This window comes from Tupaia chinensis, unplaced genomic scaffold, assembly GCF_000334495.1.
Source record: "Tupaia chinensis unplaced genomic scaffold, TupChi_1.0 Scaffold000634_1, whole genome shotgun sequence".
In the NCBI taxonomy this organism is placed as follows: domain Eukaryota; kingdom Metazoa; phylum Chordata; class Mammalia; order Scandentia; family Tupaiidae; genus Tupaia; species Tupaia belangeri.
Window position 1 is genome coordinate 493,600 of NW_006160154.1, and position 17,749 is coordinate 511,348.

Below are 17,749 nucleotides of genomic sequence, written 5' to 3' on the forward strand. Positions count from 1 at the left end.
GGAAAGAGGGAAGTCCCTGATAAAGCCCGTGCTGAGGCTTCTCCTGGCGAGTATAGCAGTAAGGCAGGAGGCAAGCAGGGGCCTCGGAGGCTCTGTGCTAAATGTGGGTGGTATGTCTAGGCTGGACAGAAAGTGGGGATTTCAGGGGTTGAGTAGAAGAGATACAAGACCCAGGAGTTTGGAGGGTTCCAGATGAGGATGGAGCAGGCTGGACAAAGGGCGCAGTGATGGTGAGAGGTGCTCTCCTTCCCACCTTGTCCCGTTCTGAGCTGGTGGGCCCTGAAGCACGATGCAAGATGTGTTTTCACGTTGGATTCGACAAACTGTCGGGTTACATGGGCATTAGTTTTGATGAATTCATTTTAGCATGTATAGGTCTTCAGATATTGCTAAAGATCAATAAATTAAAATTGAGTTCAGAAATAAAATTGGACTGTGATATCTAAATTCTTATTTTGTTACATCTTTTTAAGATTTTCTTCTGTCTGTGAAGGCAAGGGAAATATGGAGTTCCAAGGGAGGTTTCTTTTTCTTTTTCCTTTTCTTCCTAGAGAGGAAGGGGTGGGGATGCTCCACCAGAGCTTCACTGGCTTCGGATGATTGACTCCTCATTATATTTCCAGGTAGAAATTATATGTTCCTGCCATCTTTTTCTTGCCCTTCATCTGTCTCTCACTCCCTTGTTGGAAGCTGAGGCATTTATTAGCCTGGGCTTTCCAAAGAGACTACAGTGGATGTTTCTAGTCCATCATCTTGATCCTTCCTCCTTGTTTTTTGTTCTTAAGTTTATTTATTTGTGCCATGAACAAGTGAAAGAGACAGAGGACGAGCACCCCCAACAGGCTGTTGGTCCTGCAGTCCACCCACAGCCACCCACAGCTTTCACCAGCCCTGGGTCATGGGCACACACAGTGACTGGCATACTTCAGGAGGTCTCTAGACAAGAACAGGGAACCTTTCCACGTGGGTCAGCCTTCTAGAGAATCCCAGTTTGTTGTGCCACTGCCCTGCTCCTCTTTTTAACAGAAATTAGGGCATATTCATGTAATGTTTGAAAATCCTAAGTTTTTTTTCACTTCTTGTTTTTTTTGAAGAGGTTTTTTTGCTATAGGGCACGTGCGCTCGCCAGACAGACGGAGAGAGACAGAGAGACAGAAAGCGAGAAATCACCCCCCGGGGAGATGGCCACGCCGCAATCCCTTCTCCTCCATTCTCCTCTCGGGATCATGGGCACACATGCACACGCGCCCGGCGTGAGTTTTAAGCCACCGGGTCCAGGACACGAACCACGGTCGACTACATGGGAGTCCAGCGACACAGCCATTACACTAACTGCCGGTCCTCTAAGTTTTAAGGGTATTTTATTTTGTAGAAATGAACCCTGAATTATTGCTTTTTTTTTCTTCCTAGCAGACCAATGTCAATAACCTTTTCCATAACCTGATAGTTTATAAATATTTAGGGAACAGGGCCAGCAGGTGGCATGGTGGTTAAGGCGCACGCGCCCTATAGCAAAAACCTCTCAAAAATAATAATAATAATAATTCAACCTTTGAATTGAATATGAAATTATGTTTCTATTATTGAAGATCTAACAAAAATATCTACCTATGGTAAGTTTTAATTTAGTTATTAAATATTTATCAAAAGCTGTGTATTTCTGTTTATTAACCATCCTGTATGTCTGTAAATGAACCATTAAACATATGAAAATTTGACACTGTGACTTGAGGCATATTCAGTGTTAATACAAAAATTCTAACACCCAAAACATAAAAGCACCATAAAATGCAAAAAGACATTTAAGGATAGATATCACAGCTTGGAGACGTTTTCTGTGCTTTGACGGTGAGTTTAGAGCTACAAAATTAGAATCTTAGACAGATCCTAGTGCCCTTATTTGAAAAGTTGGATTTAAAAAGTCAACTTAGCTTTTTTTTTTTTTTTTTTTTGCCCTTAAATATTTCAGATTGAACCATTATAGATTAGGTCTAATGCAAGAAATTCCCTTCCTTTCTTTTTCTACCCCTTTCTTAATCTGGTATGTTTAAGCCTCAAACCATCACATCAGGGAAGTATTGTTTGTGTTTTGAGTCCTTTATGTAAGCAAAGGTCACACTGCAGTTTTGGGTTGAAGAGCCCTTTGAGTATTCTGTGAGAGTCTTAGAGGGCAGGCTTGAATGCTTTCCTTGGAAAACAACTCAAGTCTTTTTCAATATAGAATCAAAACTCAAGTTTACTTATTTCCAACTTTTTCAATATAGAATGAAACTCAGATTTACTTGCATTCAACTTTGAAGGAATGGCACTTATTCTTTTAAACTTGTCTCCTTGCTCTAGCGCATAAAGTCAGGCCGAGATGGCAGTGGGGGCTCCCGCGGCAGGAGAGAGGGGAGTGCTGGCAGTGGTAAGTGTTTCTAGTTACCCTTAAAGGCTGCTTTGACAAGTTTCTAGCATGTGGACTTCTAGAGACATCTTGAAATAATCTAAAAGTGTTATTTATCTGCTTGCTTATGTGTTTGTTGTATACACAGTAAAACCTCGCTTATTCTATTTAATTTGGTAAACATTCAGTCTGATATGTAAATGAGTATTTAAAATGTTAGCAGATTTTAGTTCTTAAATAACAAGACCTGTTTCTGCAAATTGATTAATGGAGTTCAATTTAGACAGATTGGGCATCTATCATCAATAGATGAGGCGTCCTAATGAGGTTTTACTGTGTTCCATTTAAAATGTTTTCATTGGAAGGAAGTGCCGTGAGAAGTGGGATGATCTTGTAGATCACTGACTACCCGAAATCTTAAATCGGACATTTATGGAGAAATTTTACCAGTCTAGGAATTAGGGTACATGGTTAGAATCCTAGTCTTTGTCACAATAGTACATGTAAAGTATGTCTTTGGACCAGCCACAGAAATGCTGTAGGCTTTAGGTAATTTCTAAAGTTCTTGTGTCTCTAAAATTCTTTAACTCTGTGATTTCTTATAACATCCTTACTTGGGACGAAGGCTTATTGCCTTCCATCTCTTTCCCCTCCTCCCCAACAAAAATCTACACTCTTTTCTCTACTTTAAGCAAATAGTAAAAGCTTCACAGAAATTTGATGGTGTTAATTGAAAAATCCTAAATTGACTTGTGAAGACACCTATGTTCTCTCTGTTCATACTGAGCACTTTCCTAATAACCCAACTCCATGTAACTGTCAAACTGCATTCGATCTGCTTATGTTCTAAAAATCAGGACAAAGAAAAATGTAACTCTGAATTTAGGTAGGCCTTCTGTTTATTCCAACATTTACTAAATGCATACTATATGCCAAACACTGGGCTAAGTGCCAAGGACGTGGGGAAAAACAGATGTGGTCCCTATGCTCAAGGTAATTAGAACCTATTTATAGTTGGAAAGACACACAGGTTTCTAAGGCTGCTGCAAGTGATGCCATGTGTTTTAACTTTCCCAGTTCTAGAAACTGCAATTAGGACACGATCACTTCTTTTTTTTTTTTTTTAGAGGTTTTTGCTATAGGGTGCGTGCGCTCACCAGAAAGACAGAGACAGAGAGGCAGAAAGCAAGAAATCACCCCCCCAGGGGGTGATTCTCCTCCATTCTCCTCTCGGGATCTTGGGCATGTATACACACACTTGCTTGGTGTGAGTTTAAGCCACTGTAACCAGGACTCGAACTGTGGTCAGCTACATGGGAGTCCAGTGACATAGTTATTATGCTAACCGCTGGTTCCAGGTTTTGATTCCTTCTTGAAATCAGAGTTGTGCTTTGCCACCTGTGTAGAGCAGTTATAGCATCAGTGGCCTCTGCAGCCACTCTTAACCACCTACCTGTTTACTGACCACGTGGACTTATAACCAGATCTCCAGCATGGGGAATCCCCTTTCTCAGTCTGCTTGAGCCTCAGAATCTCCTTTCTCAGTCTGCCGCATTTCTGCAGTTAGTACTCACTGCACAGTGTTCACAATCACATAAGACTACATATTTCGCTTATCAATTTGTACTTTTTGGGAATTCATAGTATTCAAAATGAATAAAAATGATTACACCAGTTTTATATTATTGTGTTGTGGTGTCTTGGCATTTTCTGACACTTATCTAATGTGTGTTTTTTGTATGGATAGAATTACATTATTCTAGTGTGGTGTCTGTGATAGCTACCAAAAAAAAACATACACTATGGTCACATGACACAACATAAGATATTCACCTTTAAGCTCCTTGCTTATCGATCTGTTTATTTAAGGACCTAGTTGTAGGAACAAAACTTGGTTGTTCATGAGGAGTACCTGTACTTCTAGCCAGATCACTGGATTTCCCAGGAGTCAGTCCAGCTCCTCCAGCTAAACCTCACAGCCCTGGCCTGTTGACCCTTCTCAGGCCCAAAGATTAATTGGTAGAAGCAGCACTGAGCCTTAGTCCATAGGGTGCCAGAAGGAGCCTGCTCATTAAGGAGTGGCCAGTTTCCTTCTTCAGCCTCCCCAGATCCTGGGGGATGCTGTCTCCTACTATCTTCCAGCCCTCAGATATTGCCTTACTTCTGCCACATACACCCCGTCCCCAGACTCGTGCTTTAATCTGCCATTTGACTATTCATGGTAGGGTTTATCTCCATCTGGCCTAGCAGTTCTTCACAAGCCACAAACAGACGCGCAGTGGGCCACACGCCTTATCCACAACCTCTGGGCCCTGGCATCATGTGGAATTTAAAAGTTTTTAGAGTTTAGAAAAGTAATGTAATGTAATGTAATGCATTAGCCATACATTATGCAGTATCTATGGAGAGCACCTCATAGTTAAACATGTTTTATTAATTCAGTGAAACATGAATATTCACCCTCAAGATAAAGACTAGAAAATGCTTCAGATCAAGTTTTATGCCCAAGAAGTTCCTCTGAAAACTTGATTTTCAGAACTCTTGGGAATTTGGAATTATTGGATCATTGGGAAAGTCATGACGCATTTTTCTATGCACAAATGCATAGATCTATACCAAAAATGTTCTTAACAGCCAGGAAGTCAACAGACAAGGTATGGTCCGTCAGTTAAAAGTAACTCCACGACCCAGCAGATGGAGTCATGGTTGTGTCACTGGACTCCCACGTGGCTGACGATGGTTTGAGTTCCAGACCCAGTGGCTTGAAAGTCATGCCGGGCATGTGTATATGTGTGCCCAAGACCCTGGGAGGAGAATGGAGAAGTGATTGTGATGTGGCCAGCCCCCCCAGGGGTGTGGGGTGATTTCTCACTTTTCTTCTCTCTCTCTCCCTACCCCACCCCTGCCCCTACAAGCTCATGTGCCCTAAGGCAAAAACCTCTTAAAATAAAAAATTAAAAAAAAATTTTTTTTAAACTCTTGAGGGTTGACTAGAGTAACTTGATGCTACTTGCTCATCCTTTCTCTGAAGAAGCAGGAAATAGGTGATATGAGTTCTCTAGAAATTGAGTGGCCCTTTAAGGAGTGATTGTCTTCAGGAACGCCTGGAGGGGTATTATTTATTAAAATTCTAAGACCAGCTTCCCCATTCTCCAAGGAACCTACACTTCCCTCTGAAGATCTTAAGTACAAAGTAACTAACCAGTTCCTTTCAAATATCAACCTATTGTCAAGCCTTTCCCTGATAATTTATGAGTTTATAACAATTTCCTCCTTAAATTTAAGCCTAAATTTCCCAGGTACCTTTCTGTACAAATCTGATTCAGAAACATCAGAACCTCCTAATGAGATGGTGGAGCATTTTAGGGACTGTTGCCTCCAGCCAAGGACAAGTCCAGAGGTGCACCTGAGTATGTCCTGCGGCCCCCAGATTCCAGATCCTCTGATGCAAAGAATCGCTTGGCCTCCCTGGTGACTTTTCCCCTAACTCTCCTTAAATTATGCTGTGTCTCAGAACAAAAGGAGAGCTTCCCCAGGCCTGAGTCCTCCTCTGTGGGCTGGGGCAGGGCAGCCAGGAAAGGACTGGTGGTGAAGCAGGAAGAGCTGCCCTGATCCCAGGCCCACATTGAGGAAAGAGAAGCTTTTCTGTTAAAAAGCCACCTCCTGGCCTGGCTACCCTACTGCTGCTTTTTCTTTTTGAATCAGTTTTCTTTTCTCCCATCCGGCCCATTTCAGTCCAAGACAAATAGTCAGGGCTAGTGCACAAATAAGCTTTATTCTCACATGAGGGGATTTTGGAGTAGAGACTCTGCTGCCGTGGCGTTTTACAGGCGAGGTTTCATGTGGCTTGGTTCTCTTGGCACAGTTTTAAAGCTCTGAACAGTCCCTTCCTGGGATGTTTGCTTGCCTTCCCCGCCCCCTACCAATTTTTTTGTTCCCTATTTCTTGACTCCTGAGTCACCGGTCATCTCCAACCTCTTCACTTCATCCTGCAACCCACTTTGAACACCTCTTTTGTTTGCTGTTTGCACCCTGACACTTTTTCAGTAATCGTGTTTTGGCCTCCTTTTTCAGCATAGGCCATGCTCCAAGGCCGGCACTGGCTGTGAAATCAGAATAAACCAGGCTGTAGATGTCTTTGTACATTTCCCTTCCTTCTGCCTGAGGGTTCTCTCCCAGGGGCACATGCCTCTAGCCCACTGTCCTCATAGTGGCAGCCCCCTAGGTACTCTGTGGTCTTGGACCCATACTCATCCATTCTCATTTAGGAATTCCCAGCAGAGACCTCCTAGTTAAAGAGAGCCCACCATATCCTTCCTCCACCTCCACTCTGAAATCTAGAGATGCACCTTTACACCTTAACTGGAATACTGTCTCTCTATTGGTTTAGATCCACAGTTCAGATCTTGGAAAAGGACAGTTTTCTACGTGAATCCACATGAGGCCCACCTTAAGCTAGTTTAAGTTTAATGTGTTAAAATAGGTATAGCATATACAACTAGGTTTTTAAAGTATTGCTTAGGAGAGAGGACCATAGGGAGCTGTAATTAATGTATCAGAATTACTGACTTACATAGGATAGCTATTTCTGAGATAATTGAGAGCCCTTGAAAAAATGTGTTTTGTGTGTTTGAGAGTAGGGCCAGCCTAGTCACATTATACCCTTATTACTACTTTCTTCCTCAGTTTTCAAACTCTAGGGTAGAATTGTTGCAGAAAACCAGACATCAAGGAACGGAAAACAGCATTTGGAGAGATTAGGGGAACTGTTTACTACGCCAGCAGGTACGGAGGAATTAATACTCTGAATCTCTGGCCCCAGCTAAGTTGGACACAGTCTTTTATGGGTGAATTGGGGAGGGGCAGTTTCAGTACATTTGGAGTTTCCTATCAGGGAAGGAGCTCAGTGTCTGCCCTAATACAGAGCTGGCAGAGAAGCAGGGAATCCAACTTGCTCAAGACTATGAGGTGCTCTCCATAGCCGCTCAGCAGTTCAGGGAAGGGGCAGCCAGCTCGTGGGGGAACAGAAAGCCCTGGCAGTTATCAGCCCTAGGTTGCTTCAAGTTTGCTCACAAGTTCCAAGTTGCTCCATATCAGACTCACAGGGAAGGCGTGTTAAACAGACTGTTAGAATTTCCGAATAAGCCAGCCTGTGCTGGGGCCCAGGAGTGTACCTGTCTCTCAAGCCACTGTTGGTCCCAGAACCAAAACGGGAGACCCCAGCTTTGTATAAATTAGATAGTGCCTCAGTTAAGTGGGATACTACTGCAATTACCACCCCAGCCAGATTCCCAGTGTGTGGCAGTCAAATTGGTTGGCCCCATGGCCTCATACCCTGGTGCTGTCATGCTGAAAGTGCCACTTAGGGCAGCTTCAGTAAGGTGACATGAGCATTAAACACACACCCAGCTCACACACTGCCTGGCACACACTGGCTGCTGAGAAATGGGAGCTGTTGTTATTATTACTTAACACAAGTTGCATAAAGCAGAATAGGGCTTGATTTAGAATTTTCTTTAGGATTTTTGCCATAGGGCACATGGGTCACTGGAGAGAGATATTGAGAGAAGTGAGAAATCACCCTCCGGAGGGATGGCCATGATGCAATCCCTTCTCTGTCCTCCTCCTGGGTTCCTGGGCACACATAAACACACACCTGACATGAGTTTCAAGCTGCCAGGCCCTAATACAGAGCTGGCAGAGAAGCAGGGAATCCAACTTGCTCAAGACTATGAGGTGCTCTCCATAGCCGCTCAGCAGTTCAGGGAAGGGGCAGCCAGCTCGTGGGGGAACAGAAAGCCCTGGCAGTTATCAGCCCTAGGTTGCTTCAAGTTTGCTCACAAGTTCCAAGTTGCTCCATATCAGACTCACAGGGAAGGCGTGTTAAACAGACTGTTAGAATTTCCGAATAAGCCAGCCTGTGCTGGGGCCCAGGAGTGTACCTGTCTCTCAAGCCACTGTTGGTCCCAGAACCAAAACGGGAGACCCCAGCTTTGTATAAATTAGATAGTGCCTCAGTTAAGTGGGATACTACTGCAATTACCACCCCAGCCAGATTCCCAGTGTGTGGCAGTCAAATTGGTTGGCCCCATGGCCTCATACCCTGGTGCTGTCATGCTGAAAGTGCCACTTAGGGCAGCTTCAGTAAGGTGACATGAGCATTAAACACACACCCAGCTCACACACTGCCTGGCACACACTGGCTGCTGAGAAATGGGAGCTGTTGTTATTATTACTTAACACAAGTTGCATAAAGCAGAATAGGGCTTGATTTAGAATTTTCTTTAGGATTTTTGCCATAGGGCACATGGGTCACTGGAGAGAGATATTGAGAGAAGTGAGAAATCACCCTCCGGAGGGATGGCCATGATGCAATCCCTTCTCTGTCCTCCTCCTGGGTTCCTGGGCACACATAAACACACACCTGACATGAGTTTCAAGCTGCCAGGTCTGAGACTCAAACCATTGTTAGCCAGGTGGGAATCCAGTGCCTTAACCACCACACCACCTGCTGGTCCTGGTTTAGAATTTTTAATATCCATTCCAGAATTTCTAGTACTTTAGTTCCTTTTTTTTAAAACAGAATTAATGTAAAATGAACTCTCTTAACTTCTTGAAGTAAAAATGCATTACTCTTTAAAATGCAGAATTTTAGGGTAAAGTTTTAGTAACTCAATGCCAAAACGTCAAGTAGTTTACAAAAAAACTTTTTTAAAAAGGTTAAATGAAGCCACAGTAAAATGTCAGCTTCCAAAGTAGAGTTGTATACTGCAATTTCAGTCATCATAGTCAACAGTATTTCTGTCCTCCATGGACAAACTGATGAGTGAATAATCATATTCCTGCCTACTACGTTGGCTGGTTAAAGGGGCCAGGAATCCACAGAATTCATCTGCTTCTCGTGTGTATCTGTCCTTAAGACAGGAATGTTTTATGTACTGCATTTTCTATTTGAGCATGATAGTGGCATTTTGTGACTTATTTTGAATATTGTGTTATTCAGGTTTTATTTTCAAGCTGCTTTTTATATATTATATGTGATTTTTAGTAGCTTGCTGCATTTTTGAGTTTGTTTTTTATTATGTCTTGAGTGTGAACTTTTTCTTTGTAAATATCTCAACTTTACACTGAAAATAATTTTATAATGCAAATCAGGACACCATCACTCAGTGAACAGAAATTCACTTTATGGTCAACGTTTTGTGGAACTTGTTTTTGTTATAAAGTACATTGTAACTGGGTTTTATTTTAGTTTTACATATTGAAGTTTTAAGGTTATTGTCCAAGGGTAAGCAGGTTCTTTTGCTAGAAGACCTTGTGCAGTTTGACAGGACCTTGATGTTGTCACAAGAGAGAGTGAGCAAGTCATGCTCAGTGTCCACCAAGGAAGAAGAGACCGATCATTGTCAAAGAGCGTACAGTCTGAGGAAGCCAGTACACCTAAGTCCAAAGGACCAGGTCAGCAACTCATGACTCATGACAGGGAGGAAGAAAGGAAAATATATTGCAGAGGGAGCCTTGAGAGACCCAAGGTCTGGTGCTGTCATTTCTCCAAGTATTGCTCCTGTCAGCCTCAGTCCCAACCGGAAAACTCCTTCATCCCAGAGACCTAGAGCATAGTTTTGCCTGACATGCTGGTCTTTAAGTACTTTGCAGCATCTTGTGCCACAACGGAACCTTTGATAGTAATAAATATGAGAGGATAGGTAAAAGCGCTGTAGCACCCAAGTGTTCTCAGTGTTACCATTCCAGAAGACATTTGCATATGCTAGTGTACCCAGCTCGTCTTACCTGCTGCTGTGCTCTCTGTTTTTTTGATACAGTGATTCTCTAAGGCAAAGTGGGTGGACTTTTCTATAAAGGCCAGATAATAGATAGTTTAGGCTTGTGGGCCACATCTCCATCCTGCTGTCTTTTCACAAAAGTGAATGGGCATGCAAGTGTTCTATAAAACTTAATTTGGGGGCAGCAGATGACACAATGTTACATCACTGGACTCCCACATAGTTGACCACGATTTGAGTCCTGGACCTGGCAGCTTGAAAACTCATGCTGGGCACATGTGCATGCATGCCAAAAATCCCCAGAGAAGAGTGGAAGGGAAGGGACTGTGGTGTGGTCATCCCCCTGGGGGGGGGAGGGGGGGTGATTTCTCACTTTCTATCTCTCTGTCTCTCTAGCAAGTGTATGAGCCCAATAATAAAAATCTCTTTTAAAATGTTTTAAAATAAATTTAAAAATTAAAAAACTTAATTTGGGGGCACTGAAATTTGAATGTCATATCACTTTCATATGGCACAAGATATTATTATTCTATACTTTTTCCCAGCCATTTAAAAATGTACAAACCATTCTTTGCTCCCTGGATATATAAAAGCAAATCTGGCCCACAAGCTGTAGCTTGCCAGTCCTTGCCCTTAGACAGACAGACTGAATACTTATGTTAGACTAGGGCTTTGATCAAGAGGATAATCCCTAGAGGAGCAAGTCCCTGAGCATGACTTGCTCACTCTCTACTTGTGACAACATCAAGGTCCTGAATATCCCTGGTAGTGACAGGTAGGCCTAGGGATTATCCTTTTGATCAAAGCCCTAGTCTAACATAAGTATACAGCTTGGACAGTAAGATTCTCTATCAGTGAGCATCTCTTTTTCTTTCTTTAAATTTTCCAGAGGGCACATGCATGTGCCAGAGAGAGGCACAACCACTCTCCGTGAGGAATGGTCATGCTACAGTCCCTTCTCCTCCATTCCTCCTGCCTTTCGGGATTTGGGGCACACACACATATGTGGCTAGCATGTCTCAAGCGACTGAGTCCAGAATTTGAACTCTACACTCAGCTGTGTGAGATCGAGCCCCCTTAACCACCATGCCACTGACTGGCCCAAACATCTGTTCTTAAAACCATCTAAGTTATTTACCATTCTTACACCTCCATCTAAATATTAATAGTCAACACACATAACAGAATTTAAGAGGTTCTATATCTTCAACAGAACATGCTCTTTTCTTCTGGCTCTTACTCTATTGTCCTAAGTTTGAAATCATTGTAATTAATGTCTCAGTTCTGGTCATCATTCAGCATCTGTGACCCCCCCCCCCTTTCTCAACTCACTACATCATATGTGACCTTGGGCAAGTTACTTAGTCTTCATTACAGTTTTCTTGTCAATAAAATGAGAGTGAAAGTAAGACTTATTTAAGATTGGTTTGTCAGAAAAGTCAAGACAGATTTTTGCATAGAAAAACAGAAAATTTGTCATGATATTTCTGACAACCCAATAAGATGTTGAGAGGAAGGGTTAAGTTAACACATGGAAAGCTCTTAAACTCCACCTGACTCAGGCGAGCACTCAGTGAAAGCAAGTGTGGTCGGTATGGTTCTTGTTTATCAAAGGAGTGCATGGGCATACCTGAAATATTAGTGTCTACTCTCGTGCCAGTGTCTATGTTCTTACCACTGCCAGATGTGTTTTCTTTGAGTTTGTTATTTTCAATGTTTTTTCTACCCCTGCAGAGTCATTTTTATCTATGAATGAAAGTAAATGTAAACAAATATATCTTTGCCTTACTCTAAAGTTTAATTTTGCCTTTTTAAACAAAAATACTAGAAATGTACATATAAAAAAAGAGTGTTGGTTTTTAAAGTTACTAGTGCTGAATATTTGTTCCAGTTATCCTGGTACAATTTTTTTAAGAAGAATTTTATTTCATTTTATTCATCATTATCATTTTCAATTTGACCAGACAAAGATAGAGAGGGAAAGTGAGAAAGCAAGCTATCACATCTGGGACTCAAACCATAGTCTGCCATGTGGAAATCCAGCACCTTAACCAGCATGCTACCTGCCAGCCAGCCCCTCTCCTGCTGATATTAATTAAAACATTTGTTTAGCTCCCCCTTTTGGTCATTCTGGTTTTTTTTAGTGTTTTTGTTTTTGTTTTTCCTGATTGCCAAGAGTATTTACACTTGCCAGAGAGAGATAGAGAAAAAGAGAGAGAGGGAAAAGAGAGAGAGAAGGACAAAGCACCTCCCAGTGTAGAAGGGTCATACTGCAATCTCCTGTCCTCCATTCCTCCATCTTGTTGGGATTTGGTGCAGACACACACGTGTTCCTAGTGTGTTTTTCAAGCTGCTGGGGTTATGATTCTAACCATAGTCAACCATGTGAGATCTGGCTCCCTTAACTATGGGCTATGGGCTAACCTGAAATTCTTCTTTTGGAATTGCCATCAGAAGTTAATTACAAAAAGCCCAGGAAATCCAGTTAAGATTGTTATAGATACATAAACGCACCCATACATACTCACATATATATCTGTCCATAGTATATATTGCATATATTTGAAAAATATATGCACACATATGTGCATTTTACATACACATGTGCTCATGCATGCACATACACAAACACACATTTTATCAGTCTTTTCATTCCGTCTTTCCCTTCCAACCTTTGCACCTTTCTAAACATCAAGATCCTGACTGTGTAGCTGCTCAATAAATAACACTATCTTGGGGCCAACAGGTGGCACGGTGGTTAGAGGCACTGGATTCCCACATGGCTGACCACGGTTTGAGTCCTAGACCGGGTTTCTTGCCTTCTCACTTTCCCTTTCTCTGTCTGTCTCTGGTCAAATAAAAAAGAATAATAAGAACCAGCAGTTGGCATAATGGCTATGTCACTGGACTCCCATGTAGTCGATTGGGGTTCAAGTCCCGGACCCAGTGGCTTAAACTCACGCGGGACATGTGTGTGTGTGTGCATGCCAAAGATCCCAAGAAGAGAATGGAGGAGCAGGGATTGCAGCGTGACCATCCCCCCTGGGGGGGTGATTTCTCACTTTCTGTCTCTCTGTCTCTCTGGAGAGTGCACACGCCCTATAGCAAAAACCTCTCCAAAATAAATGAATAAATAAATAAGTAATAACAAATGGAATTAAATAAATATTTTTAAAATTTCACTCTCTTTCCAGCTTTTTCTTCATTCTACTCACATGCCAGATATATCGAGTTAAGTATTAACCTGCAAAGTATAGTAAAAACATAATAAATCAGTGACCTCCTTTGTTCACCTTTTTACTGAGTCCCTCTGTAGATGCTATCTCCTCACTTGAGTATTGCCTATTATAGTAGCTGTCAGGGTCAGCTTTTCCAAGTTTGATAAACTCTTGTTAGCTATTTTATTGGGAAATAATATAACCAGCTCAATAGAAGGAGGTGAGGGGACCAGCTGTAGGAAAACGTGCCAAAGCCGCTGAGTGAAGCGAGATTCTACTAGAGAGGAAATGGCTGCTTCATCCTCCTCCTCAGCTGGTGGGGTCAGTGGCAGTTCTGTCACTGGATCAGGTTTCAGTGTCTCAGACCTTGCTCCACCATGAAAAGCACTTTTTACCTACCCCAAAGGAGCTGGAAGGATGTTAGAAGATGGCTCTGGGCGACTCCTCGGTGAATCTGTTCTCAGCTATCAAGTAGCATCCACACTTACACAGGTGAAACATGATCAGCAGGGTGCTCGGATGGAAAAAAACGAGCTGGTTTGGTAGAGCTGGAGGCTGATGAGTGGCTGTTTAAACCCATCTAGCTGCTGCTGGGGTTCACCCCCTCTTCTGGTTGATGTTGCCTGGATGGTCAGCTCTGGTGCTCAACGAGTGCAGAGCCAGCAAGGCACTTTCTCACACTTGCACAGCCGCCCAGAGATTCGCAGCTGCGGCACTGAATGGGTCATTCACATCCACACTTGGTTTCTGTGTGTCCTCTGTATCTAACCACAGGCAACAGATGCTTAAATGTGTGATCCAGGAGGAAACATTTTTGTTTTTTAAAAGGTATTAGAAATCAGATTAAGATAGTTGGTTTCAGAGAACAAGTCTTGGATTTAAGAGAGATTTAAAATTTATCACAAGCCAGGTACGACACATGCCAGAGTTGGCCAACTGAACGGCGCCTATGCCGTCCTTTATACAGTGCCTGGAAATCCGTCAAGTCCAAAGTCGGGATTGTAGTTACAAATACAGCATTTCTGATCTAAAGCAGCTCTTTTTGCTGAATGTGATTTCAACTCAAGACCCGTTTAAATGAGGAATTTTAAGTGTCCAGGTTTTCTTTTTCTGTTATTAAACATCTAATTCTAGAGATTCTAACTTTTTCTAACTGTTCTAGACATGCCAAATACTGGCAAAAAACAATTGCTTTTTGACTGTTGTAGCATTTGTGAAAATAAAGCAGGGGCAAATCCTATTAAACACATATACCTGGAGTCCATCTCATTAGCAGACTCCAGCAATTTTGTAACAAGGAGGTGAGGGGTACAGTCAAATTGTGAATTTAAGCTGTAACAACAGAAGAATGAGCTACAATTCAGAGTAAGCCTAGGTTCAAGCAGTGGACATTGTAAAATTATTTGAAGATTATGTTATCTGAGCTGATGGTGCCATTATTTTCTTTGACTGTGGAGTTGGGAAGGCATTTTGGACCCACAGTTGTGGTACACCGCTCCTTAACTTTGAAAAGGTACAGGAGCAATGGAAGACTGCTTTCCCTTTAATGAGAAGCTAGGCCACTTGCAAGTCAGACTACAGAGTACTGAAAGTAAATTAGACTGTAGACTCATGCCAAAGGTCTCAAAGGTGTTGTCTTGATGTTCTCGGTATTTCTAGGTATAATAAAAAACTTCCTCATAAGGGGACCAGCAGTTGGCATAATGGCTATGTCACTGGACTCCCACGTAGTTGATCGCGGTTCGAGTCCCGGACCCAGTGGTTTAAACTCACACCGGGTGCGTGTGCGTGCGTGTGCACGCCCAAGATCCCAAGAGGAGAATGGAGGAGAAGGGATTGCGGTGTGGCCATCCCCCCCCATGGGAGGGGGGAGTTCTCTCTTTCTGTCTCTCTGTCTCTCCCTGTCTTTCTGGCGAGCACATGTGCCCTACAGCAAAAACCTTTCCCAAAACAAAAGAATAGCTCAACAAAAGTTGTTTAACTAGATGTGACAACTCAGAAAGTACCCATTCTTGAAAAGTTACTAAATAACCCAAATACAACAAGATGCCCTTGAGTCAAGATGATGGCTAGTCACCAGCCCTTCGCTTCTTTTTACTTTCTGGTTCTTCTCCCTCCTCAGGACATTTGTAGGCCTTTTTCATGGGCTTGTCCTGAACCTGTGCCATAATACGTAACAAGGGAATAATGAAACTTGGGTGGCATCCAGGAAGATTATACACCCCATAATACCCAGTCAGTGAGGAACCAGGGGAGAGTCTTGTGCACTAGGGAATAAATTGCTTGTTAAAATAATTGCTTAAAGGGGATCAGCAAATGGCGTAATTTACGTCGCTGACCTTGCACTTAGTGGAATGCAGTTGGAGTCCTGGACCCAGTGGCTTAATCTCACGCAGGGTGCATGTGCATGCATGTCCAAGATCCCAAGAAGAGAATAGAAGAGAAGAGATTGCAGCACGCCATCCCCCTGTGGGGTAATTTCTCACTTTCTGTCTCTCTCTCTGTCCTTCCGGCAAGTACACGTGCTCTATGGTAAAAACCTCTCATAAAAAAAATAATAATAATTGCTTGAATAAGTTGCACACATTTCTGGGTGTGCCTGTCGGTCAGACACCCAAAAACAAAAACAAAAACAAAAAAATAAACAAACAAAAACAATCAGAGTCAGAAAAATAATTAAATACATATTGACCGCATTGTTTGTGGTAGAAAACACTGGGGATAAATAAACTAAATGTTCAACCGGAAATAATTCCAAGTTTCATTATGTTCTCTCTATTTGCATCCTCCTGGGGCAGTTAATACCAGACCCTCTCATCATAGGGGAGCACAAAGGGTCTCCTTGGACTTCCTTGTCTGATATTTAGGGAGATTATGTTGTTACTGGGAGCCTCAAAGACGTGGATCATTTGACATAACAGCTTCCAGAAATGATGTACCTTCTGTGAAACAATCTTACTTGCAACTAGAGTGCCATGATTAGTAGTTGTTATACAATGTGGTTTCTTTTTTACTTTTTTCTAAATGAAAAAAATGTTCATTTAAAAGCATATAGAAATCAGTAAAATGAGAAAAATCCAGGAAACACAAATATTTTTATTGGATCTTTAAAATGTGCTATAGGTGTGACATCATGGAAATTATTTACAGTAAACAACTAAGGTAAAAGTCACCCGCTGACTCTACAGTCCCTGAAAGTAGTGGCCATTTCTCCTTTTGCCTCTACAGTATGTGGAACAGCCTAAGATACTGAGCAGAAGCATAGTTACCACTCTTCAGAATTTCAAATATATTGATGGCTGTTAAAGAAATCTAGTGCCAATCCCATGACCTACAAGGGTAAATGGAATCAGATCCCACATGGCCAGACAGACAGATGGAGAAGTAGAGGAGGAGGATTGTAGTGTAACCACAACCCATCGGGGTGCTTTTTCCTTTTCCCTCTCTCTCTTTGTCTCTCTGGCAAGCGCACGCACCTTCTAGCAATTAAAACAGAGATAAGTCTGTACATTTTTCTTACTTTCACTATTGATGTAAATATATTATGTACTCAGTCATTGAATTTAAATCTGGAAAATTTCTGCCTTATCTGTTCAGGAAAATGACAAAATTGAAGTGAATTGCTTTTCATGTTCTCTCTCTAGTTATTTTTTTCTACCTTCAGTCTACCTACCACTGTAAATAATTTTTATGCTCATAACCATCTTTTTTCTAAATAAGTCAAGACTGTCTTCCCTGGAAAACTGAACTTGTTTTTATTTGATGAGAACATGTGAAAGTTTACGTAGTTACCCCCTTAACCTTATTTAATTTGTTCTGTGAATAGAGCCTATGTTATAAAATTCAGTTTCTCACACACACACACACACACACATACACACACACACACACACACACACACACACAAAACAACCTCAAATTTAAAAACAAACATTCTAAAATGTTACAAATAGGTTGCCTTCTTAGTATGAGTTGCCTTGTAAAAACACTGATCAGGGCAGTATGTAGTCTGCCACTGAGTAGAAATGTTGAAAGATTTTATCCAAGTCATAAGATTGCAGATTTGCTTAATAAGGCAAGATGGGTTGGTCTAGGCTGCTCCGGGGTTAGAAGAAAAGTCTAAAATGGCTATGAAAAAAGATTGTGAGTTTACTTTACCTGGATGTTTAACAACCATTATTAGGATAGGATGGGTTTCTACTTTGACTCTTTTAAAATGTAAAGATTAATAAATGCTCCCCTGAGAATTCCTAGCCTTAGATCTCAATCACATGGTTTTGGAACTTGAATACATATTAGCTATATGACCTGAGGAATTCCAAGCTGAAAATTTGGAGCCTATATATATACATATATATATA

At 41.9% G+C, this 17,749-nt stretch overlaps 1 protein-coding gene and 1 pseudogene across 2 annotated transcripts in view; both read left to right on the top strand.

The window, feature by feature from the left end:
• Positions 1-17,749, top strand: part of IFT88 (intraflagellar transport 88) — a 152,477-nt gene that overhangs the window by 105,485 nt on the left and 29,243 nt on the right. For both annotated transcript variants that reach the window (XM_006159502.3, XM_014592010.2), the window contains one exon: positions 2,341-2,407. In XM_006159502.3, the coding sequence (XP_006159564.1) occupies positions 2,341-2,407 (67 nt within the window). The remainder of the gene's footprint in view (positions 1-2,340; positions 2,408-17,749) is intronic.
• On the top strand, positions 13,677-14,005 carry LOC102500098 (anaphase-promoting complex subunit 16 pseudogene; annotated as a pseudogene).